The sequence below is a fragment of the Mobula hypostoma genome, chromosome 3 (assembly GCF_963921235.1).
Source record: "Mobula hypostoma chromosome 3, sMobHyp1.1, whole genome shotgun sequence".
Lineage (NCBI taxonomy): Eukaryota > Metazoa > Chordata > Chondrichthyes > Myliobatiformes > Myliobatidae > Mobula > Mobula hypostoma.
Genome location: NC_086099.1, coordinates 154,637,979 through 154,663,484, shown reverse-complemented (window position 1 = coordinate 154,663,484; position 25,506 = coordinate 154,637,979). Strand labels below are relative to the sequence as shown.

The 25,506-nt window shown below is 41.5% G+C and overlaps 1 protein-coding gene across 2 annotated transcripts in view; it reads right to left on the bottom strand.

The window, feature by feature from the left end:
- The window catches only part of LOC134344338 (ATP-binding cassette sub-family A member 13-like), a 219,322-nt gene that overhangs the window by 150,120 nt on the left and 43,696 nt on the right, over window positions 1-25,506 (bottom strand). For both annotated transcript variants that reach the window (XM_063043940.1, XM_063043941.1), the window contains exons 9-12: window positions 15,980-16,173; window positions 11,097-11,215; window positions 7,801-7,901; window positions 955-1,140 (exon numbers count right to left, since the gene is read on the bottom strand). In XM_063043940.1, coding sequence (XP_062900010.1) covers window positions 955-1,140; window positions 7,801-7,901; window positions 11,097-11,215; window positions 15,980-16,173 — 600 coding nt within the window. The remainder of the gene's footprint in view (window positions 1-954; window positions 1,141-7,800; window positions 7,902-11,096; window positions 11,216-15,979; window positions 16,174-25,506) is intronic.

Genomic DNA, 25,506 nt, shown 5'->3' with positions numbered 1-25,506 from the left:
ACATAGGTCTAAAGAGAGAGGTTAAAGATTTAAAAGGGACCTGAGGGGCAGGCAGTGGTGCATACACGGAATGAGATTGATCTGACAGAGAAAGCAGTTGAGGTAGGTGCAATGACAATTTTTAAAAGACATTTGTTTAAGTTAGTACATGGACAGAAGGGAAATGAAGAGATATGGGTCAAATGCAGGCAAAAGGGACCAAAAGCTCAAAGGTTCATTTATCCTCAAAGTATACAACTCTGAAATTCTTCAGCACCATAGTTGGCATGGTCAGCAGAAGGGCCAGCTTTCCTGCTGTATTACTCTATGACTCTAACTTTAATGGTCATCATAGACTAATTATTTTAAATTTTAGGTTCGATAAATTAATTAAAATTAAATTCCTTAGTGACAGTGATAACTTGAAACCTCTGGTTTTGGATCTTTAGTCCAGATCTCAGCACTACTGTTCCAGTAACTAAGCTACACACCACGTTCCCAGTTTTCAAAACTATCTTCCTTCAGTATGACTAACCAAGAGTAAAATTTTAATTAATTTTTAAAATATTTGTCTTACTTCTAACGTACCATCATTTCCAGTAGTTGACTGAAATCGCTTTTCAGCTTTTGAGCTAACGGCCATAGAGTGGAAATTTGACTTTCCCTGTGAACTTATCCATTAGTTCAAAGAGTAGCATATGGCTCCTTTCCACGGCCATAACAAAATACCAACAGATGACCCAAAATGCATCTAACAGCAAACAGACTTCAATAATACTAAACTATATGCAGATAGGAAATGGGTTCACTTAAAATTTATTTTCTAAAGCCAGTTCTCTATTCTAAAATAGCAATAGATACAGTTAGTGTTGATGAATGTTTGCTACAAAAATAGGTATTGCATACTAAGAAGTTACAAACCATCCAAATATATATTACTCATTTTCACTATTGTTTACATAAATTACAACTCACAACTTCTATCCACCTCCTGGTGGATGGGAAATATTTGGTAAAGTTCCAGAGATCACTGAGCCCCTGATGCCCACAGGTCATGGTTGTTAAAGCATCATTTAAAAATGGCTCCTCTGGAAGATTGAGAACACCCTTCAGCTTCAAAATGACATCATTGCACGTGACGGTTGTATTTTGGGTCAAGATCTAAAAAGGATATAAAACAAAAATACTTATTTAAAATAAATACTTTATGTAATGTCAAAACAAGGTTCTTCGACACAGGTTGAATACGGTTCTGACATACAACAGGGGAGTCTCAATAAAAGGTCTGATTTCACTTGTTATCTACTACCTATTTAGATAGGTAGGTAGACAAGATCTGCTAAACTTTCGCCCAACACTGTCCCTCAGGATTTCAGCCATCAGCAGTTGGCATGTGTATGCACACACATGCATATATGATGCTCCCGTAAGCTGGACAGCTCCCTGAGACGTTAATTCAGCTGGTTTGATTAGTGGTAAAGACATTTGGTATGCTTACTTTGCATTGAGTATAAGAATTTGGATGTCTATGTACAGTGTATGGATACTGGATTGACTGTGGTTATCCTTTGATAACACTGATAATCTGCCATACACTTGGTTGGAAATCCTGATGATCCAGTACCTAACTCACCAGGTGCAAGCTCTAGAGCTCAAATTAACCACATCAGGGCCCCATTTCCCATGTACCCTTAAATCATACCCAGTTCTTGTCTCCAAAACTACGTCTAAACTCACTATGGCCCATTTCTAGTGTTCCCTTTAAACTTAACTAGTTGTTCCCAGAGCTCCTTTTAAGCTTACCTGGCCCTGTTTCCCTTAAACTTCACAGATTGACAGGGAAATCATACCAGGAATATCACTAATAAAAACAATACACAATATTCAGAAAATCTGCCGCACCAAATCTTAAAGATTTACTATAGATCAACCCTGTCAAAATCAACGTTGCTGATGCTTAAGAAAAAAAGAAAAATTCTTCTGTCCCACAGATTATTATCCACTATTGATAAGTTCAAGTATACCTGGAACCAAGATTTTCTCATCTACCCATTATTTGTCTGCTGGCTCATTGAGAAGGAAATTCGTTGAGAAGGAAACCATTCTGTGTAATGCTAGTTTTAACCCAAAATTGTAATAATCCTAAATGGATGGGTTTCAGATGGGAGATATCATAGGAATAAACAGAATTTTCTTGGGATAGCAGTCATTGGTACTGCAAGAATCAGTGCATGAACCTCAACTATTTAATATGCCCTCATGGCATGTTCATGGTCTTCTGTTGTTGTAGCCCATCCACTTCAAGGTTTGACATGTGCATTGAGAGTGCCACACCACTGAAGACGTGGCTATTTGAATTACTGTCACCTTCCTGTCAGCTTGAACCAGTCTGGCTATTTTCCTCTGACCTCTCTGCATAACAGAACTGCTGCTCACTGGATTTTTTGTTGGTTTCGCACCATTCTCTGTAAATTCTACTGACTGTTGTGTGTGAAACTTCCAAAATATTAGCCGAGTCTGAAACACTCAAATCATCCTGCCTGGCACCAGCTATCTTCCATGGTCAAATTCACTTCAATCACATTTCCTCCCCATTCGGTTATTGGGTACGAACAACAATTCTTGACCATGTCTGCACGTTTCTATGCATTGAATTGCTGCCACAAGATTGGCTGATTAGATATTTGTATTAACAAGCAGGTGTACAAGTGTACCTAATAAGGTGGCCACTGAGTGTATATGTCAATAACTAAGAAATATTACATATGGTTCCTATTCCAAATTCATTACTGAAAAGAAATAAATGGGAATTTGAGTTGTGACTGGGATGTTTAAAGACAATTTGGATGAGGTAAGTGAGTGGGCAGTTATTTACAGGTGCAGTATGAATTGTTAGAGCCTCCAGTTTGGAATCGAATAAGCAATTCAGCGCTTAGCTGTCCCTGAGAAGATTTCAGGAAGTGAGAACAAGCTTGAGCTCAAATCCTCGGGGCATCGAGTCAAAGAAACTTTGAGATGGGGTGCAAGCTGATGTTGACTTCATTTCACCGATTAAAGCACCTATTATTTGCCGGTTAAACCATTGAGAATGATTGAAACATTGAGGCAAATGCAGAAGGCAAGCAAAGGTTCAGCCTCAACTACCTGCCTTTTGATCGCTAATGGGATCCCAGATGCACCAATAAAGTAATGGGTTCAGCCTCCAAAATTCAGTTCCATTGACTGCACAGGGACAAATTTCAAAAACGCTGCACTGTGTGGAATATGGGAATTGCAAGGCATCTGACTGCAAGACCCTGCAATGGATTGTGAGGACTGCTGAGAGAATCACCAGGGTCTCTCTCTCCCCCAACCAGGACAAACACCAGAAGCCTGGTATTCTCAGCATTGTCAAGGACACCTCCCCATCTGTCATACAATTTCTTTGACCTCCTACCATCAGGTAGAAGGATCGCAGCACAAGAACAAGGACTGTTAGGCTGGGTAACAGCTTCTTCCCCCGGGCTGTGAGACTCCTAAACACCCTGCTAACACACAGTACACCTTATTTATGACTGCACCAGTAGTGGTAATTCTGTTGTATAGAAACATAGGACCATAGGAAACTTACAGCAAAATAAAGGCCCTTCGGCCCACAGAGGTGTGCCAAGCAAGTCCCTAAAATTACTAGGCTTACCTATAGCCCTCTATTTTACTAAGCTCCATGTACCTATCCAAAAGTCTCTTAAAAGACCCTATCGTATCCACCTCCACCAGCGTTGCCGGCAGCCCATTCCACGCACTCACCACTCTCTTTGTAAAAAACTTACCTCTGACATCTCCTCTGTACCTACTTCCCAGCACCTTAAACTTGTGTCCTTTGTGGCAAGCATTTCAGCCCTGGGAAAAAGCCTCTGACTATCCACAAAATCAATGCCTCTCATCATCTTATACACCTCTATCAGGTCACCTCTCATCCTCCGTCGCTCCAAGGAAAAAAGGCCGAGTTCACTCAACCTATTCTCATAAGGCATGCTCCCCAATCCAGGCAACATCCTTGTAAATCTCCTCTGCACCATTTCTATGGCTTCCACATCCTTCCTGTAGTGAGGTGACCAGAACTGAGCACAGTAATCCAAGTGGGGTCTGACCAGGGTCCTATATAGCTGCAACATTACCTCTCGGCTCCTAAATTCACTTCCACGATCGATGAAGGCCGATACACCGTATGCCTTCTTAACCACAGAGTCAACCTGCACAGCTACTTTGAGTGTCCTATGGACTCAGACTCCAAGATCCCTCTGATCCTCCACACCACCAAGAGTCTTTAGAACCATAGAACCATAGAAACTACAGCACAGAAACAGGCCCTTTGGCCCTTCTTGGCTGTGCCGAACCATTTTCTGCCTAGTCCCACTGACCTGCACACGGACCATATCCCTCCATACACCTCCCAAGCACAAGTACATTAATACTATATTCTGCCATCATATTTGACCTACCAAAATGAACCACTTCACTCTTATCTGGGTTGAACTCCATCTGCCACTTCTCAGCCCAGATTTGCATCCTATCACTATCCCACTGTAATTTCTGACAGCCCTCCACACTCTCCACAACATCTCCAACCTTTGTGTCATCAGCAAATTTACTAACCCATCCCTCCACTTCCTCATCCAGGTCATTTATAAAAATCACGAAGAGTAAAGGCTGATTTATACTTGTGCGTCAAATGTACGCCGCAGCTACAGTGTAGCTGCATACCCTATGCTGTACTTTATGCCAACCCTACACCGTAGCCTAACGCGCACCTCTCCCAAAATGTAACTACGCATCGCAGCAATGCAGACCGAACAACTGTGATTGGTCCGCTTGGTAGCATCGCATTTCCTCCCTCGCTGCAATAGCTTCCCATTGTGCAACTGAAGGGCAGGGAAGGAACTCTGGCTGCAGTGTTTTCCATAAAGCTTTACAGACCTCCGAAATTATGGAGGACCCTGGGTTTGACGCCAGTTTGTAGCTAGCTGCTACAGCCTGTTGACTTCCACCTGAACCTAAACTCGAATGGTGATTGCTAGTCTCTGAGTATACTGTGCATACACTAATGTGAAATAAGTAGTTGGAGACAATGAACCAAATCGTCAAATCTACGGGCCGACATCCGAAAATATTTGAAATGCATTTCCTCGTCTATGTCTCTCAGTGGCCGGACAAGCACAGAAAATTCACCCTCCTTCAGTTTCAGTCGCCATTGTTTGAAATTTGAGTTTCTTCGTGTTGAGTTTCAACATGAAGAAACTCAACACAGTGGCATAGAAACCCCACCACCAACCAGCGTTTTGGCGGTGAATTGCAGAGCGATGCAGACACACCAAAGCACAAGTATATATGCTCACAACGGCAAAGCCCACTTGCGTAGGCTATGGCGTAAGCTAGTACGCACAAGTATAAATCAGCCTTAAGGGTCCCAGAACAGATCCCTGAGGCACTCCACTGGTAACCGACCTCCATGCAGAATATGACCCGTCTACAACACTCTTTGCCTTCTGTGGGCAAGCCAGTTTTGAATCCACAAAGCAATGTCCCCTTGGTTCCAATGCCTCATTATTTGCTCAATAAGCCTTGCATGGGGAACCTTATCAAATGCCTTGCTGAAATCCATATACACTACATCTACTGCTCTTCCTTCATCAATGTGTTTAGTCACATCCTCAAAAAATTCAATCAGGCTCGTAAGGCACGACCTGCCCTTGACAAAGCCATGCTGACTACTCCTAATCATATTATACCTCTCCAAATGTTCATAAGTCCTGCCTCTCAGGATCTTCTCCAACAACTTACCAATCATTAAGGTAAGACTCACTGGTCTATAATTTCCTGGGCTACCCCTATCCCTTTCTTGAATAAAGGAACAACATCCGCAGCCCTCTAATCCTCTGGCACCTCTCCCGTCCCCATTGATGATGCAAAGATCATCGCCAGAGGTTCAGCAATCTCCTTCCTCGCCTCCCACAGTAGCCTGGGGTACATCTCATCCGGTCCCGGCGACTTATCCAACTTGATGCTTTCCAAAACCTCTAGCACATCCTCTTTCTTAATATCTACATGCTCAAGCTTTTCAGTCTGCTGCAAATCATCACTACAATCACCAAGATCCTTTTCCACAGTGAATACTGAAGTAAAGTATTTATGAAGTACCACTGCTATTTCCTCCCATATATTTAACTATATGCTGTATATGCACTTGTGTCAACTTGTACATTAACAGAATACTCTCTTTATCTGTTACATCAACGACTCCTCCGTAGAGACCATTAAGAGCACCAAATTTCTTGGTGTTCACCTAGCGGAGAATCTCACCTGGTCCCTCAACACCAGCTCCATAGCAAAGAAAGCCCAGCAGCATCTTTACTTTCTGCGAAGGCTGAGAAAAGTCCATCTCCCACCCCACATCCTCACCACATTCTACAGAGGTTGTATTGAGAGCATCCTGAGCAGCTGCATTATGGCCTGGTTCGGAAATTGTACCATCTCAGATCGCAAGACCCTGCAGCGGATAGTGAGGTCAGCTGAGAAGATCATCGGGGTCTCTCTTCCCAGCATCACAGACATTTACACTACAAGCTGCATCCGCAAAGCAAACAGCATTATGAAGGACCCCACACACCCCTCATACAAACTCTTCTCCCTCCTGCCATCTGGTAAAAGGCACCGAAGCATTCGGGTTTTCATGACCAGACTATGTAACAGTTTCTTCCCCCAAGCCATCAGACTCCTCAATACCCAGAGCCTGGACTGACACTAACCTACTGCCCTCTACTGAGCCTACTGTCTTGTTTATTATTTATTATTATTTTTTGTAATGCCTGCACTGTTTTCTGCACTTTATGCAGTCCTGGATAGGTCTGTAGTCTAGTGTAGTTTTTGTGTTTTTTCTTACATAGTTCAGTGTAGTTTTTGTATTGTTTCATGTAGCACTATGGTCCTGGAAAACGTTGTCTCATTTTTACTATGTTCTGTACCAGCAGTTATGGTTGAAATGACAATAAAAAGTGACTTGACTTGATTATTTTATGTGCTGTATGCGATAGATGTACTGTGTTTTACACCTTGGTCCCTGAAGAATGTTGTTTCATTTAGCTGTATATATGTATACGGTTGAATGATAATCAACTTGAACTTGAAATGGCACCTAAAAAAAACTTTATGGTAGCAGCTGAGGCACTGCTTTCCACTCATTAAATCTAATTCAATCAGACTGAATGGGGCAGCATTTTGGAAGTGGAGTACAAAGCTATGTTGCTACTACTCATCTCTATGTGGTGGAAGCAGTTGTGGACGACTTTCTACACTAACAATTCCAATTAAAATACCAGAGATTAACAAAAAACACAAGAGTCCAGAAGATAAATGAACAGAGACTGAAAGTCTGGAGGTAATCCAACTATGCAATGTGCTGGAAAGATTAGAGAGAAAAGAAAGTGAAATAAGATGAATAATTGTAAAAATTAATCAATGTTCTACACCAAAGAGGCCTTCAATAGGACACAGAGTAAAGAGACAAGTTACAGATTCATCTGACTGGATATCTAACCTACCATGACAGCTCAATCCTTAAAGCATTTTGTTAATCCTTCATTAGGTTCTACTGTTCTCTGTTTACAAAAGAAAAGCTTAGAACTGTAACTGAATACATGAGGAAAATGTATTGTCCTTCTTTTAACTAATGATATTAACAACTATAAATCATTCTATCACAATCTATCCAAAGCAAGAAGCTAGAAATACATGACAGTAATCAGTCAGGTTGTCAGTGTTTTCATAGGGGTTTCATTAATTTACCATTTTAATTTCTGATGTTAGGATATCAACATCCATAATAATCCGATCCACATCATTCAAACCCAAGCTAGCGTACACCTTCCTCAGCAGAATATAAAGATCTGAAAATAAAAAAGGGGAGCAGAAAGCAGTTTGAGTTACATTTTCACAAGTTCCAGAAATGAAAGATTTATATCTATTCAACAATGTTATCCAATTCCTTTAGGATCCTTTTATTATGAAATGCTAATACGAGTGTTGAGAAATTATCATAAGACTATACAGTGCCTATAAAAATATTCAACCCCTTGGAAGTTTTCATATTTTACTGTTTTACAACATTGAATCACAATGGATTTAAGTTGGCTTTTTTGACATTGATCAACAGAAAAAGACTTTTTCATGTCAAAGTAAAAACAGATCTTTACAGAACGATCTAAATTAATTACAAATATAAAACACAAAGTAATTGATTGCATTAGTATTCACCCCCGCCCCTTTAATATGACACATCAAATCATCACTGGTGCAGCTAATTGGTTTTAGTAGTCACATAATTAGTTAAATGGAGATCTGATTTTGGAGACCTGTGTGCAGTCTAGGTGCTTCAATTGATTGTAGTAAAAATACACCTGTAGTTGGAAGGTCCAACTGCTGGTGAGTCAGTATCCTGGCAAAAACTACACCAAGAAGACAAAATATCAGATGTGCAAAGACCAGATACACATAGATTCAAGGCTGTAATTGCTGCCAAAGGTGCATCTACTAAATACTGACTTGAAGGCGGTGAGTTATCTTGCATTCAATTATTTTGTGTTTTATTTTTGTAATTAATTAGGATCACTTTGTAGAGATCTGTGGAGGACTGATTTACTTTTCCCTTTCAACACCATTCTGCCTTCTCACCATAACCTTTGACACTCTTACTAATCAAGAACCTATCAACCTCCGCAATGACAGCCTGCACAGTCATTGGTAGCAATAAATTTCACAGATTCTACTGGAAACATCTTCTCTACATCTGTTCCATCTAGGCTTTTTGATGTTCAGTTGATTTTAATGAGATCCCACCTTGTCCTTCTGAAATCCAGCAAATACTGGCCCAGAGCTATCAAATGCTCCTTATATGTAGAGAACAGGAATATGATCCCCAGGATCATTCTTATCAACCTCATAAACTATCCATGTTTGTAACTTTGCTGTAATAACATACAGCCTCTGTGTGACATCTTGTCAAAGGCCCTCTGAAAATCCAAGTAAAAAATATCCACTGACTCTCCGTTGTCTATTCTGCTTGTTACTTCCTCAAAGAATTCTAACAGGTTTGTAAGACAAGATGTCCTCTTGAGGAAACTGTGCTGACTTTGGCCTATTTTATCACGTGTTTCCAAGTACCCTGAAACCTCATCCTTAATAATAGACTCTAAAATCTTACCATCCACTGAAGTCAGGGTAACCAGCCTATAATTTCCAGTCTTTTGCCTCCCTCCCTCACTTCTTAAAGCATGGAGTAACATTTACCTATTCTCCATCTCCAACACTAGAAGCAATACAAGAGTTGGTATAGATTTTGGGTCCGGAGTACAATACATAACTGCCAACACGTTACAATTTAACCCTTGGACACCACCTCACTTTTTTAAAAATATACAGTATTTCTGTTTTTTGCATGTTAATCTATTCAATATACATATATTGTAATTGACTTATTATTATTTTCATTTTATTTTTTTCTCTTCTAGATTATGTATTGCATTGAACTGCCGCAGCTGTTAACAAATTTCACGTCACATGCCAATGATATTAAACCTGATTCAATTCTACTTGCACTGGTGTCATTACATTTATTTTGTTGTTTGGGAATGTGTAAATTATGTATAATTTATGCTATTTTTTATGATAACTTTTGTTTGTCCCTGTCATGTAATACACTGTGATGCTGCTGCAGAAAGCTAATTTTCATAGCATTTACACCCTGAGTCTGACAATAAACTTGTATTTGAACTTGAACTAGTTCAATTGCCTGTGGATAAATTTTTACCCAAATCTAATAATGGAATTATACTTTGAATTAGTTATTAGAAGCTCATTAAAAACTGAATTCCAATTGAGGAATCATTAAAATAAAAACACAGCCATTTGATCAATGATGTATTTTATGTCATTGGTTGTACATCATCTGGAAAAATCACTAATATACTGCCACCTGCTGGATTTCTGAAGACACTGCTGTGGCAAGAATGGCAAAGATTCTTAGCAAACTAGAACGCTCTGGAAAAGGAACAAGTATTTCATTGCTCATGAGACTCCTCTTCAGTACAAAGGTACAAAAAAACCTCCATAATCTTCTGCCATTACAAAGAGGTAGAAGTTTTTGACTGAATATGTTCAGGAGAGAACTGAATACAGGGGAAGCAGATGGACAGAGGAGAAGCCATCATGGTGTGAGAAGCGAATCATGAGGTTGTGATAAGGGAGATGATGGAGAAAGTTCTGATAAATGAAGCTCTAGGAGTGTGCCCATAGCATTAAGGTGCAAGGGAGAAATTCAGAGGGAGGCCTGAGATGATTTTGCAGGACCAAGAGATGACAGGTACTGAGAAAATGTGCTGGAAGTTGCAAGAGAAATGATACATTTGGAGCATAGAGGAGCTGCTGAGGCTGTAGAATGGTTAGGTGGTGGCCAATTGATATTGAAGAGCTGCTTGGGAAATGATGCAGTGAGGACACTGGAACAATAATGGAAAGCAGCAAAGTGTTTCAGCGAAGAGCCAAAAGGAGATCCGAGGCACTGTAAGGTAGGCAAAGGGTATGGCGAATCTGATTTAACACAAAGCATGAATATCAAGAAGGAAGACGCTTCAAGAAGATTGGTGCAAATATGCACGGCAGGGTAGAAGTAGAACTCTGCATCATTTCATTTTAGATTCAGATTAATTTTTATTTTATTTAACTTATGTACATTGAAATATACAGTGAAATGTGCCATTTGCCTTAACAACCAATACAAACCAAGGATGTGCTGGGGGTAGCCCACAAGTGTCACTACTCATTCCAGTGCAAACTTAGCAGCCCCACCATGTTCATAGAACAACAATTCAAGCAACAATATAACAGCAGCAAAACAAGCCCCATTCACATGCAGATGACTCTATCACAACTGAGAATGATACCAACTTCTTGCTGCACAGTAATTTCAAACTTAGTCCAAAAAATCTGGACTCCTGCACTTTTTGGTAAACTGTGCCCTCCCATAACTGTGAAGCTAGAATTATTCATAAAAGTAACCAGTCTCAGAATGACATTAATCATCCTACCTTTCTCAAATGTGATTAATTCAGAAGTATAGTCCCTGAATAATTTGTCTCTCACAAGCAAAAATTTGAGCTGAGGCCACTGTGGCAAAGACTCCAAATTGTGTTGGTACTTCTGTAATCTGCAAATATAAATAAAATGTTAATTTATTTGCACATGGGCATTACAATACTGATTTGGGTGTAACTGCTTTCTCAATGCTGCATTGGTTAAAAAAAAAAGCTTATTGAAAACATATTTTAGAGTGTTTTGAACTGAATCTCAAATACAGGTTCAAAAAACAATAAGTATTTTCTGTTTCTATTAGGATTCTTCCCTTCTCATCTTTGTTATTTGGCACAGAAACAAGCACCTTAAGTATATTTAAAATACTAAACTTATTCTTTGTTAAATTTTTACAAAGCTTTAAAAATATTTACTTATAAGTAAGCTAATAAGTTCATCATTGTTTAATTGAAAAGACTCAGATTTATTTGGTCATTCCACTGTTTCTTTATTGTAACATTTGCGTTCTCTAAATGTTTCCTTAACTATAGAATGCCTATAATGTTTAAATTATTTACAAACATTGGCTGTATGCCTCAATGCCAGAATATAGCTCTGATGGATTTCTAAAACCATAATCACCTGTACTGCTAAAGGGATGAGAATTAATGCTCTCTTTAAATAGAACAGAGCAGAGTCAGATGCAGGCGATGCACTGCTTTATAAATATTCTGAAATTCACATGAAATTTGGAGCCAGCAAATTCATTCTATTTCTTTCAGAGCACTAAATGGCTATGGATGGGTGCCTGTTGGTTTGCTCAAAGTATCTGGAAAGGAGCTTGCACGTGTTTTCTTGTTACATATGACATTATCTTATAGTCTATAAAAAGTTCAGTATTTTCTTATTCTATCCAATTTTCAAATCATCTACCTTTTCCTCCCTCTTTTGTCCTTCTACACAGTAGCATAGGCGGCCTTAAGCATCTGGGGGCCCGTTTCAAGAGTTAATGTGGGGCCCTACTCCCACTTCCCAAAAATAATGAAAAAAAGCAAATATTCAAGTTGGTTTGCATCAATAATGGTATAATTTTGGACTTAAACATTGATGCATTATGTGCACTTTCAGCATAATGGACAGACAGCTCAACATAATCCAAATAATTCTCTTAATTAAAAACTGAAACAATGACATTATTTGCTTTGGAGTGAGAAGCCTCGCCCTTTTCAGCAACTAGTCTGCATTGAATGGCACTATGTGTTAGGTATCAGCTGACATAAGAACAGCTTAAACAATTTCCCTCTAATTAAATTAATAACAAAAGCAATGTCATATTTAATGAAAATTCACACTTTATTTATTCAATGAACAGTGTCTGAAAGTTAACTACTGGAAGTTTACAACAAACTGCATCTCGCGCTCTTTCAGCACCACGGACAGCTCACGTAAGGCCTGGAGAGCGAACAGGAGGAGAGTGAGAGAGAGAGAGAGAGAGAGGACGCAAGCGGGAGAGAGAAATTACGATTTGTGGAAACGCCGCCTAATCGCCTATACGCATTTTGAGTGAAATTATTTTAATTATAAACTTCATTTCTGCTAAACGTATGTTAAAAGACTTACCACTAGAACTTCACCACCCTCCTGTGCTTGAGTGCTGAGAATGCTTTAATGAGCTCATCTTTGTCCAGCGATCTGGTTATTTCATGCTCAGTTGCTATCTGAGCAAGAGCTGACAGATGCTCCTGGAGCATGGTTGTCCTCAGATGCACTTTGATGAGCTTTAGCCTCGAAAAACTTCTCTCTCCACTCGCTACAGTCACAGGCACTGTCAGCATGAGTCTTAGAGCAATGGTGAGGTTAGGATACAGTTCAACCAGATTGTTGCTGTAAATGTAGTTCAGAATCTGCAGGCCAGTGGTTTCTTTTGCAAGTAGGGCACTGACAGCAGCCAACACCTTGCGCAAAAGATCCTCAGCATCCACATCACCAAGTGTCCTCTCCATGTTTATGCAGCTGTCTTTCAGTGTGTGACTTTTTTCATTTCCTTTCTTCCATAAATGAAGCCAAACAGACTCTAAAATGACTCCATCAGCTTGAAGCGCTCACTAATGCCTGTGATGGCAGAGTCCACTAGTGGAAGGAAAACTTTTCTCTTGTACCATTCCTCAGGTGCCACTGTCAGGGAAGGATCTGCACTTTGGGACTCGTACTGGAACTGGCATTTTGGTTTTCTGATTCGTGCAGTAGGAAAGACCATTGGCATCCCTATCTTTTCAGCTATGTCTCTGGCATCTGTTTGGGCGGATGAAAGGCTGTTCTCTCTGTATTCCTTGAGGAATTTCAGAACATATTCCACCTCGCGCTGTAGCACATCGATTCCCACGTGGGCTCTGGAGCAGCTTGTTGACACGATTCACCTCATGTAAAACGTTGTACCAGATGATAACAGTCAGCAGGAATTTCCATGACATGATCTCCTGTTCTAGGCCTCTGGCTGCAGATGTGGTTTCACAGTCACCTTTCTGTGTGGCATGTTCAGTCAGTGACAGGAGCGCATTGCCAACATCGGGAAGCTGGTAGCGCAGGACTTTCACGCTTTCCACGCGGCACTCCCATCGCGTGTTGGGTATGGCCTTGAGGGTCATCTGTGGCACGCTCTCCTTGAAAAGCTCCCATCTCTGTGTCGATGAGCTGAATAGTGTGTATAGACGTTGCAGTATCCCAAAGAAACTCACAGACTCCACTGTTGATTTTGCAGCATCGACAATGACTAAGTTTAGGCTGTGGCTGGCACATGGCATGAACAGTGCTTTTTTGTTAATATCTAGCACCCTCTTCTGCACCCCGCTATTTTCCCCCGCATATTGCTCCCATTATCATATGCCTGCCCCTGCATTTGGAGATATCTAATCCTAACTTCTCCATATGCATTAAGAAAACGTCAGTTAGGCCTGCACCTGTTGTGTCAAGCACTGGTAGAAAACAGACAACATGCTCACTAACAGTAGCTCCGACATTTTCTTGGCATGTGACAATGCGCAGTGTCACAGAGAGCTGCTGTATGTGTGCAGCGTCAGTGGTGCAGTCCATTATCACTGAGTAGTAACGTGATTGTTTTACTCTCTCTGTTATTGCTTCCAATGTCTTGTCTCCAATAAGTGTGATTAACTCATTTTGTATGAATTTCCCCATGTAGTGGTGAGCAATCTCTTTTTTCTCTGCTTGTCTGACATGTTCGCTCATCACTGGGTCGAACTCAGCAAGCAGCTCCACCAGACCTAGAAAGCTCCCATTATTTGGTTCATGTAGGGTGGAATTGTGGCCACGGAAAGGGAGGTTTCATTCTGCAAGGTGACAGACTATGGCAATGAACCTCTTCATGACATCATTCCAGTGTTTTTTTATCCAGCATTTGCATTTCTTGGTACGTGCTGTCAATGGCACTGTGCATTCTTAAGCGCGTTTCCAGCTCACGCCAGCTATCCATGTTGGCACGGTGAGCATTTTAATTCTCATGATCCTGGAGTTTGAGAGTGAGTCGCTCCCACACTCTGAAACGTCCGCAAGTGAGACTGTGATTTCGCTTGCCAAATAGGGTACAGCAGAAACAGAAGATTGAATCAGATGATTCTGAGTACACCAACAATGACCTACGAATGGTTTCTCCATTTCTCATCTTCATAAGATATCTGTCCTTGGTAAAACGACAGCGTGATTGGCTCTGTGGGAAGTTAATGTCCTCTAACTGAACGGGACCTCTCTTAACAATGTCAATCTGTTGGTCACTGGTAATATGCATTGGCCAACGTGCCGGATCAGTCTCTGTGAATGTTAGTGGGGCTTTCTCTCTGTCTGGTGTGCTGGTGGCGGCATCTCCCTCACCTGTCTCAGTTGTAGGACTGTCATCATGCTGTGGTGCTTGTTCATCAAACAAAGTTTGGTCATCACTATCACCATCTGTTTGAGTAGAATTGTTCTTCTCATTTTTATTGCTCTGATTATCAACATCTCCTGTACCGCTTACACTGTCACTTGGCACTGCAGCCCCATGCTGTGATGATGGTGCAGTAGCAACTGCAGTCGGGGGTCCTTTTACAGATGCTGGACCAAAGAAAGATGCAACTTTTGGGAGACTATTTAGACGTTTTGTTTTGTTGTCTAATAGTTTCCGTTTTTCAGCACCACTAGGATAGGAGTGTTTCATTTTCCTCTCATTGAAAAGTAGCCTTCTTTGCTAGGAGCAATGTTTACAAGTGAAGTAAATATTTTCTCAGATGTCAGTCAGTGAGCACCCACTGGTGGTTCAGCTGGCAATAGCAGGAGAATACTGTGGCGTCTGGGAGCTGTGCATTAAATTTTTGCATGTCAGTCGGGGGCTCCTGGGAGGGCGGGGCCCGTTTCAGTTGAAACGGGTGAAACATAGCTAAGGCCGCCTATGCACAGTAGTTAATTCTCTGGTATGATCAAGCAAACTGCTTCCCGTCCTTAAACTTAAAAATGTTGTTCCTTAAGCAGCTGCTTCTTGTTGCTCAGCAGTGTCCTGGATAGATATCATTTCTAATTTTTTGGTACAGCCTGGGCATTACATTGATGAAATCTAGATGTTGTCAATCCACATAGCTGTTGTATTAATATCAGAAAGGTATCTCTAACATCCTACACTATTTTAATAGAAAACTATAATCTAGGATATACAAAAGCTCCCTTACAACTTTACACGTATTCTCAAATTTTAGTTTTTGGAAAAAACTGACTCTCATCTCATTTGTGTTCTGGATTAGATAGAGATTTACATACTCAATCTCCTAAATCAAATAATCATTCTAAAGTGCAAGGGAAAATAATCATTTTCTTGTCAGCAGAGGTACATGCAACACAAATAGTAAAATTTATGACTCACTCTTCCGATGATGCATTGCGTTTAGACTTCACAATGAGCCAACTGACGTTACTGAGTAGATAAACAATTTGTGTTGCATTAGCTACATCTGAGCTCTGGTTGAATGTTAAAGGTCTTGCTACTGCTGTCAACATTTGATCAAACTTGGTCACCAAGTATTCATCTAGATCATCGCTTTCCCATCGCTCAAAGACCTTAAAACATTAAAAAAAAGCATGTCAAAACATACAAAATCTACCTCATTACCCCTCAAAAATGTGGCCTTGGTTTCACGAGATCAAACAATTAAGATTTTTAAATATTTATTTATCTTGTGTTCCACATTAAAATCCAATAAGATTTTACAATCTATTTATAAATGTTTGTACTTATAGATCCTAGGTGGAGTTAGCTTTGTGAATATTCTCCATTTTCAGGTTAAGATTATTTTAGTAATTTCTCCATGCTAAAGTTTCTGAAACTAACCACAGGTTGTCCCTAGGTAATAAATAGTTCTGTTTTTACTGATATCCACAAGTCAGAAAATACACAAAAATCACTTGATATGGTAACCGCAGTCCCAGTATTGCAACAAATTACATCAAAAGCACACAAAGAAAGAACAATTACTTAAAGTGGAGAAAGAGAGGGAAAACTAGCTGTGCCAGTCTTAGGTAAGAATATTCAGTGAGCTAATTCTTAAGTAGGGGTGTTCACAAGTCAGATCCTCATAACCTGGGATAGCCTATAATTGATTTTCACATTTCATTAACTTGAACTTAAAATAAATGTTCTTACATTGACTAAAGCAACTATGTATAATTGAAGATATTTATGTATAAAGATCAATCTCACTTGCATTTGTCACCCGTGTTACAGCCGTCCAAGTTACAGAACTTCACTTTTACAGAATTCACAAATCAATACCCAAAACTTTCAAATACAGAATAAAAATCATTCTCACAAAATTCATTTAAAAATTGTAAATAAATAAATGCAACATTTTAACTCACTTGTCTTGAATACAGAATACAGGAAGTGAAATAGTACTGGCTAGATTTTTGGCAGTGGTATTGGATTAGGGTTAGGTACATCAGAAATAGCAGAACTAAGATTATGTTAATTTCTACAACAATAAAACCAAAACAAGGCCAAATTTTGCAATGGATTTCCTCTTTAACTTAATAGGCATATTACACAGGAAAAATTTGCTTAGAGAATTTATCATGAAAATAAAAGCATTTAAAACAAAAGCAGAAATAGACTAACTGGTAATATTTGGTAATATTTAACTGCTAGACTAGTTATTTGCTTCAATAAATCTTTCATTTCAACTCTGTTACAAATAGTTTCTTCCCTTTTGGTTTCTTTAACATGGATCCTCCTTCCAGACTGATCTTCTGCCATTTTCACTCTTGACTTTCCTTCCCTGAGTCAAAAACGTGTCTTCAACAACTGCTTTATTTTTGTCATTTTAGTCCTCACCTCAGTGCAAGCTTGCTCTTCTCTCACTCTCTAACACCCCTCTCTCTAAACTTGTTGTACTCCTCTCTTACGGATTCAATCTTAATATCTTTGATACAGATGTTGACCATAACTATTGGTCATTGTCAAACAAAATCTGTCTTGTAGAGGCTGGGTTCTTATCTCTTGTTCAAGTCTTCCAGTCTTGGGAGCATCCTTGTGAAGGTTTTCTGCACCCGCTCCAACTTAATGGCATCCTCCTTATAGCACGGTGACCAGAAATGCACACAATATTCCAAGTATAGTTTTCTACAACATCTTGTACAGCTATAACATCACGTCACAACTACGGTACTTAATGGCCTCAGATAAAGAAAAGACTGCCATATAACTTCTTCACCACATTTTCTTTGTGTCTCATCTTCAGGGAACTACCTACTTGGTCTTTCTGTACTACTACATTCCCCAAAGTCTGGTCGTTCATTGTGTCTCCCTGGCCTGATTTTTCATCTCAAAGCCTGGTCATTCATCGTGTCTCCCTGGCCTGATTTTTCATCTCAGGATGTATCATTCCTCACTTGTCTGAGTTAAATTCCATATACGATTTCTTTGGCCACTTCCCAGTGGACCATACCAGGATCTTCCCAGTAGATGTCCTGTTTTTGATCTTCTGACTTCTTTCTTATCTGTACTCTTATGTTCTTTCTACTCCCCAGGGGAATCTTTTGATCCTCAATACCCATACCTCACTCATGTATGCCTCATTTTTCTGACCAGAGACTCAATATCCCTAATTCTGGACTCTCTAATCCTGTCAGCCTTGATTTTCACTCTAACAGGAATACATTAACCCTAAATTCTCTCTATCTCACTGGTAAAAGCCTCCCACTTGCCAGACACCCCCTTACTGCAAATAGTCTCCCCCAGTCAACCCTTTCAAGATCCTGTCCAACGCCATCAGAATCAGCCTTGCTTCAATTTGGGACTTTAACTTATGGAGTAGTCCTATTATTTTCCATGACCAATTTAAAGTTAACAGATTTCTGTTCACTGGTCCCAACTGCTCTCCCACTGACACACTGATACTTGATCAGGGTCATTTCCCAAGATAAGGTCAGGTATTGCCCTGTCTCTACAGGGCAATCTATATATTGCTTGAGAAAATTTTCCTGGACACAATGAATTAATTCAGCTCCATCTAATCTGTTAGCAATATGGTAGTCCCAGTCAATACTAGAGGGGTTAAAATTACCCATTAACACAATCCTATGATTCTTTCAGATACTTGGAATCTCCTTCACATATTTACTCCGCCACCTATGATATTAATCCATTCTTTACATATAATACATTTCAACATGGACAAAAGGAAATCTTACTTTACAGTACTGTACAGACCATCCACTCCTCTCCACAATCTCACACAGATAATAAAAAAAACAAACTTCATAAGACCAAGTACATTGTTTACTCTTCTTCAAAGTGTGTAAGTCTGGGGGCAGAGGTGAGGAGGATGATGGTTCCTATTGGCGACTCCTTTGCTTGCATCTTTGGAAGCAGCTCTATTTCTATCTTTAATATTTTTTTTTCCTTTTTCAGGGTTCCTTTGAAGACCCTGACCTGGTGTTACACGCTGACTTTGGTTCTTCGCGGAAATGGGACCCACTCTTGGGGCCTCAAGACCAGCTCTTTTGGATATGCCAAGGATGCGGCCTGGAAGACTAGCACGCCTTCAGGGTGCCGGATTTTCGTGGTTTTGGATGTGGGCAGATTCAAGGCCAGTGCCGCTGCCTGATGCATCATGAGAGATGGAAGATCAACATACTGTGAACACAGTATGTGACCATACACTAGGCTAACTGAAACCTTACAGAGAAACAGAAACCCTAAAGCACAATACAGGCCTTTCGGCCCACAATGCTGTGCCAGACATGTCCTTACTTTAAAAATTACCGCGGGTTACCCATAGCCCTCTATTTTTCTAAGCTCCATATACCTATCCAGGAGCCTCTTAAAAGACCCTATTGTATCCACCTCCACCACCATCACTGGCAGCCCATACCACACACTCACCACTCTCTGCGTTTTTTAAAAAAAAACTTACCCCTGACATCTCCTCTGTATCTACTTCCAAGCACCTTAAAACTATGCCCTCTCGTGTTAGCCATTTCAGTCCTGGGAAAAAGCCTCTGACTATCTAAACAATCAATGTCTCTCATTATCTTATACACCTCTATCAGGTCACCTCTCCAAGGAGAAAAGGCCGAGTTGACTCAACCTGTTTCCATAAGGCATGCTCCCCAATCCAGGCAACATCCTTGTAAATTTCCTCTGCACCTTTTCTATAGTTTCCGCATCCTTCCTGTAGTGAGGTGACCAGAACTGAGCACAGTACTCCAAGTGGGGTCTGACCAGGGTCCTATATAGCTGCAATATTACCTCCCAGCTCTTGAACTCAATCCCACAGTTGATGAAGGCCAATGCACCGTATGCTTTCTTAACCACAGAGTCAACCTGCGTAGCAGCTTTGAGTGTCCTATAGACTTGGACCCCAAGATCCCTCTGATCGTCCACACTGCCAAGAGTCTTTACATTAATACTATATTCTGCCATCATATTTGACGTACCAAAATGAACCACCTCACACTTATCCAGATTGAACTCCATCTGCCACTTCTCAGCCCAATTTTGCATCCTATCAATGACCCACTGTAACCTCTGACAGCCCACACTATCCACAACACCCCCCAACATTTGTGTCATCAGCAAACTTACTAACCCATCCCTCCACTTTCTTATCCAAGTCATCTATAAAAACTACAAAGAGGAGGGGTCCCAGAACATTCCCTGAGGCACACCACTGGTCACCAACCTCCATGCAGGATATGACCCATCTACAACCACTCTTTGCCATCTGTAAGCAAGCCAGTTCTGGATCCACAAAGTAGTTCCCCTTGGATCCCATGCCTCCTTACTTTCTCAATAAGCCTTGCATGGGGTACCTTGTCAAATACCCTGCTGAAATCCATATACACTACATCTACTGCTCTATCTCGGAAATCGAGCCGAGGCTCGACTGGAGCAGAGGCTTCCGCAACCATGACTCGGCTTACGGACTTGTTTCAGCAAGGCCATCCGGGATTAAGTGTTGGCTTCGGGGCCCGACCCAATCGACAGCCCGGGCCCCCGGCAGCTGGAAGTGGCAGCGGAGCCTCCCCCGTTACTCAGCCCGACCCGGAGCGCACGCCGATGCGACCCACCGATCGATTCCTGCGGGACACATCCACCTAACTCAAAGAGCTGACAACAACATACTGCATCGATGGAAATCTAGAAAGATGCACTATTTACCAAGGAAGCGTGGAAAAAGAGCTGGGCTGCTGGTCAGATTGAAGCTGAGGGGCTTCAGGGTCCCTATGCCCACCATCCTACTAGCTAATGTGCAAGCCATAGAGAACAAGGTGGATGATCTTAAAGGGAGACTCACCTACTGCAGGGAGATGCAGAACTGCTGTGTATTCTGTTTCACCGAGACCTGGCTCTCCCCTGCCACCCCCGACTGTGCCATCCGACTGGAGGGATTTTCGATCCATTGGATGGACCGTTCGGCATCTTCGGGCAAGATGAGGGGAGGTGGTGTCTGCCTACTGATCAACACTGGGTGGTGCTCGGACACAGTGGCACTGACAAGCTCCTGCAGCCCGGACCTGGAACACTTGTCGGTGAAGTGTCATCTCTACTATCTGCCACGGGAATTCACCTCAGTCATACTGACAGCGGTCTACATTCCCCCCCCCCCCCCCCGGCGGACATGGAGTGTGCTCTGAACATACTGTATGCCAACATCAGTGAAATTGAGACCAGGTATCTGGAGGCTTTGCTCATTACAGCCGGGGACTTTAACCAGGCCAACCTCAGAAAGGCGCTGCCAAAGTTATACCAGCATGTCTCCTGCCCCACTACAGGCCCAAATATACTTGACCACTGCTACACAGCAGTCAAGGATGCCTACCGTTCTGTCCCACGACCTCACTTCGGAAAATCGGACCATCAGGCCGTACTCCTCCTCCTGGCTTGCAGACAGAAACTGAAGCGGGAGTTCACGGTGTCAAAAGTAGTGTCGCATTGGACGGAGGAAACGGATGAGGTCCTCCGTGACTGCTTTGAATTGGTGGACTGGTTAGTATTCAAGGACTTGGCAGCTAACCTCTGAGTATGCCTCAGCTGTCACGGACTTTATTTGGAAATGCACGGAGGACCATGTGTCTCACAAGACGATCCGGGTATTCCCTAACCAGAAACCTTGGATGAATTATGAGGTCAAGTCCCTTTTAAAGGCTAGAGCTGCAGCTTTTAGGTTCAGGGATACCAGTCGCTACATGGAATCCAGGCGTGAACTCCGGAAAGCCATTAAGGGCACCAAGAGGCAATATCGAGCCAAGTTGGAAGCCCAGGCTAACCAGAGGGATGCCAGTAGACTATGGCAGGGTCTAAATGAGATCACTGGGCGCAAAGAAAAGGCTGGGAATATCAATAACTGTGGTGCTTCTCTTCCTGACGAACTTAACGTATTCTACGCAAGATTTGAACAGAAGAGGAGTGTCCCACTCCCTCCGGATGAACCGGACCTGGTGGCATCAAGATTCATCGTCACCGAGGAGGCAGTTAGAAGGGCCTTCCTGAAGATAAATCCAAGGAAGGCGACGGGCCCAGATGGCGTCCCAGGACAGGTTCTCCTGGCCTGTGCAAGCGAGCTAGCTGGAGTGTTTGCTGACATCTTCAGCTGCTCCTTGCTTCAGTCTAAGATCCCCTTGTGTTTTAAGAAGGCAACGATAGTGCCGAAGAAGAGCAAGGTGGCATGCCTGAATGACTATCGACCTGTGGCTCTGACATCAATTGCTATGAAGTGCTTCGAGAGATCGGTTATGGCACACATCAACCACAGCCTATGGGTCAACCTCAACGCTTTGCAATTCGCCTACCGGAGCAACAGGTCAATGGCAGATGCCATCTCTCTGGCCCTACATTCCTCCTTAGAACACCTGGAGAATAAAGACGCATACGTAAGGCTCCTTTTCATTGACTACAGCTCTGCCCTTAATACCATCATTCCAAATAAACTGATTCCTAAGCTCCGCAACCTGGGCCTTAGCACTCAGATCTGCAGCTGGATCTTCAATTTCCTCACAGACAGGACCCAGGCTGTAAAAATAGGGGACAAGCTCTCCTCTACAATCACTCTGAGCGCCGGTGCCCCACAAGGCTGTGTACTCAGCCCCCTGCTGTACTCACTGTAAACCCATCATTGTGTAGCCAAGTTTCCATCAAACTCAATATATAAGTTTGCTGATGACACAACAGTTGTAGGTCGTATCTTGGGTAATGATGAGTTTGAGTACAGAGAGGAAATTAAGAACCTGGTGGCATGTTGTGAAGACAATAACCTATCCCTCAATGTCAGCAAGATGAAGGAATTGGTTGTTGACTTCAGAAGGAGTAGCAGGCTGCACGACCCAACTTACATCGGTGGTGCGCAAGTGGAACAGGTCAAAAGCTTTAAGTTTCTCGGGGTCAATATCACAAATGACCTGACTTGGTCCAACCAAGCAGATTTAACTGTCAAGAAGGCCCACCAGCGCCTTTACTTCCTGAAAAAACTAAAGAAATTTGGCCTGTCCCCTAAAACCCTCACTAATTTTTATAGATGTACTGTAGAAAGCATTCTTCTAGGGTGCATCACAACCTGGTATGGAAGTTGTCCTGTCCAAGACCAAAAGAAGCTGCAGAAGATCATGAACATGATGCAGCACATCACACCACACAAACCAATCTTCCATTTGTGGACTCACTTTACACCGCATGCTGTCGGAGCAATGCTGCCAGGATAATCAAGGACACGACCCAGCCAGCCAACACACTTTTCATCCCTCTTCCCTCCGGGAGAAGGCTCAGGAGCTTGAAGACTCGTACAGCCAGGTTTGGGAACAGCTTCTTTCCAACTGTGATAAGACTGCTGAACAGATCCTGACCCGGATCTGGGTTGTACCCTCTAAATATCCAGAACTGCCTCTCGGTTTTTTTGCACGGACTTGCTTCCCATTTTTCTATTTTCTATTTATGATTTATAATTTAAATGTTTAATATTTACTAATTTTAACTATTTTTAATATTTGTAATTCAGGGAGTGGGAAGCGCAGAATCAAATATCGCTGTGATGATTGTACGCTCTAGTACCAATTGTTTGGTGACAATAAAGTATAAAGGAAAGTATCTTCATCAATGTGTTTAGTCACATCCTCAAAATATTCAATCAGGCTCCTAATGCACAACCTGCCTTTGACAAAGCCATGCTGACTATTCCTAATCATATTATGCCTCTCCAAATGTTCATAAGTCCTGCCTCTCAGGATCTTTTCCATCAACTTACCAACCACTGAAGTAAGACTCACTGGTCTAAAATTTCCAGGGCTCTCTCTACCCCCTTTCTTGAACAAGGGAATAACATCTGCAACCCTCCAAACCACCGGAACCTCTCCCGCCCCCATTGATGATACAAATATCATTGCCAGAGATTCAGCAATCTCCTCCCTCGCCTCCCACAGTAGCCTGGGGTACATCTCATCCAGTCCCGGTGACATATCCAACTTGATGCTTTCCAAAAGCTCCAGCACATCCTCTTTCTTAATGTCTATATCTCAAGCTTTTCAGTCCATTGTAAGTCATCCCGAGAATCGCCAAGGTCCTTTTACATAGTGAATACTGAATCAAAGTATACATTAAGTAGCTCTGCTATCTCCTCCAGTTCCATACACACTTTTCTTGTCTTGTCAAATTACTGCGGTCCATCACAGAGTCATAAAAACAAGCCATTTGGCCCATTTAGTCCATGCTGAACCATTTAAACTGTCTACTCTCTTCAACCTGCACCTGGACTATAGTCCCCCATACCCCTACCATCAACGTAAATATCCAAACTTCTCTTAAACATTGAAACTGAGCGTACATGCACAACTTGCGCTAGCAGCTCGTTCCACACTCTCATAACGCTCTGAGTAAAGAAGTTTCCCCTCATGTGTCCCTTAAACTTTTCACACTTAATCTATGACCTGTCCTTATAGTACCACCCAACCTCAGTGGAAAAAACCTTTACCCTATATACAGCTCTCATAATTTTGTATACCTCTGACAAATCTCTCCTCAATCTTCTAGATTCCAAGGAATACAGTACTAGTGTATTCAATCTTTTCTTATAACTCAGGTTTTCCAGTCCCAGCAATATCCTTGTAAATTTTCTCTGTACTCTTTCAACCTTATTTACAGCCTTATTTTCATACTTGTTAGGCTACAAATTTGATTTTTTTTGGAAGGACAATTATGAGAAGATAACTGCATTAATTAAGATATTTTGGGACAATAGTCTACTGCATATTTTTCTTCCCTGTTTGTATAATTCCATCTTATTAATGTAATGAAACATATCTCTCGAGATGTAGGTCAGAATGAAGTCATGTATGTTAACCATCTCAGCCATATATGAGTGGAATTCGTTCATATTCAGCAAAATGGGAAACTGAAATTATAAACAATAAGCAGACCTTGATTAAGAAAGTTATATTTCACATGTAATAAGTTCCAACTATGTCTCGGGCAATAATTGTTTTTTGGTTAAATCTTTCGGCTAGCTACTGTACATGATGCAAATCCAATAGAATTCATTCTTCAGGGATAAGTTAGTATTTTTGTCTGCCCAATTTCAATAAAATTTTTCACTTGGAAATCAAACGTAGTTTCCAAAAACGCAAGAGTCTGCACATGAGATCTATCACAAAAGTTGCCTTAATTGTGTGCTCAAAATTGTACTGGTATTTGGAATGAATTTTTGTTCCTTTCTGTGTCTTGTGGCACATCTCGGGTGGCAACCGGGCCATTTCATTAGCATTTGTCTGTTTTTTTATGAGGACGAGTTGCTGGTTCAACGCTCGACCCAGCACACACGGAAAGCATGCAAGGAGCCGGCCGGATTCGAACCTGGGACCACTTGCCTGGAAGTCGGGTGTGAATGCCACTACACCACCGGCTGGCTA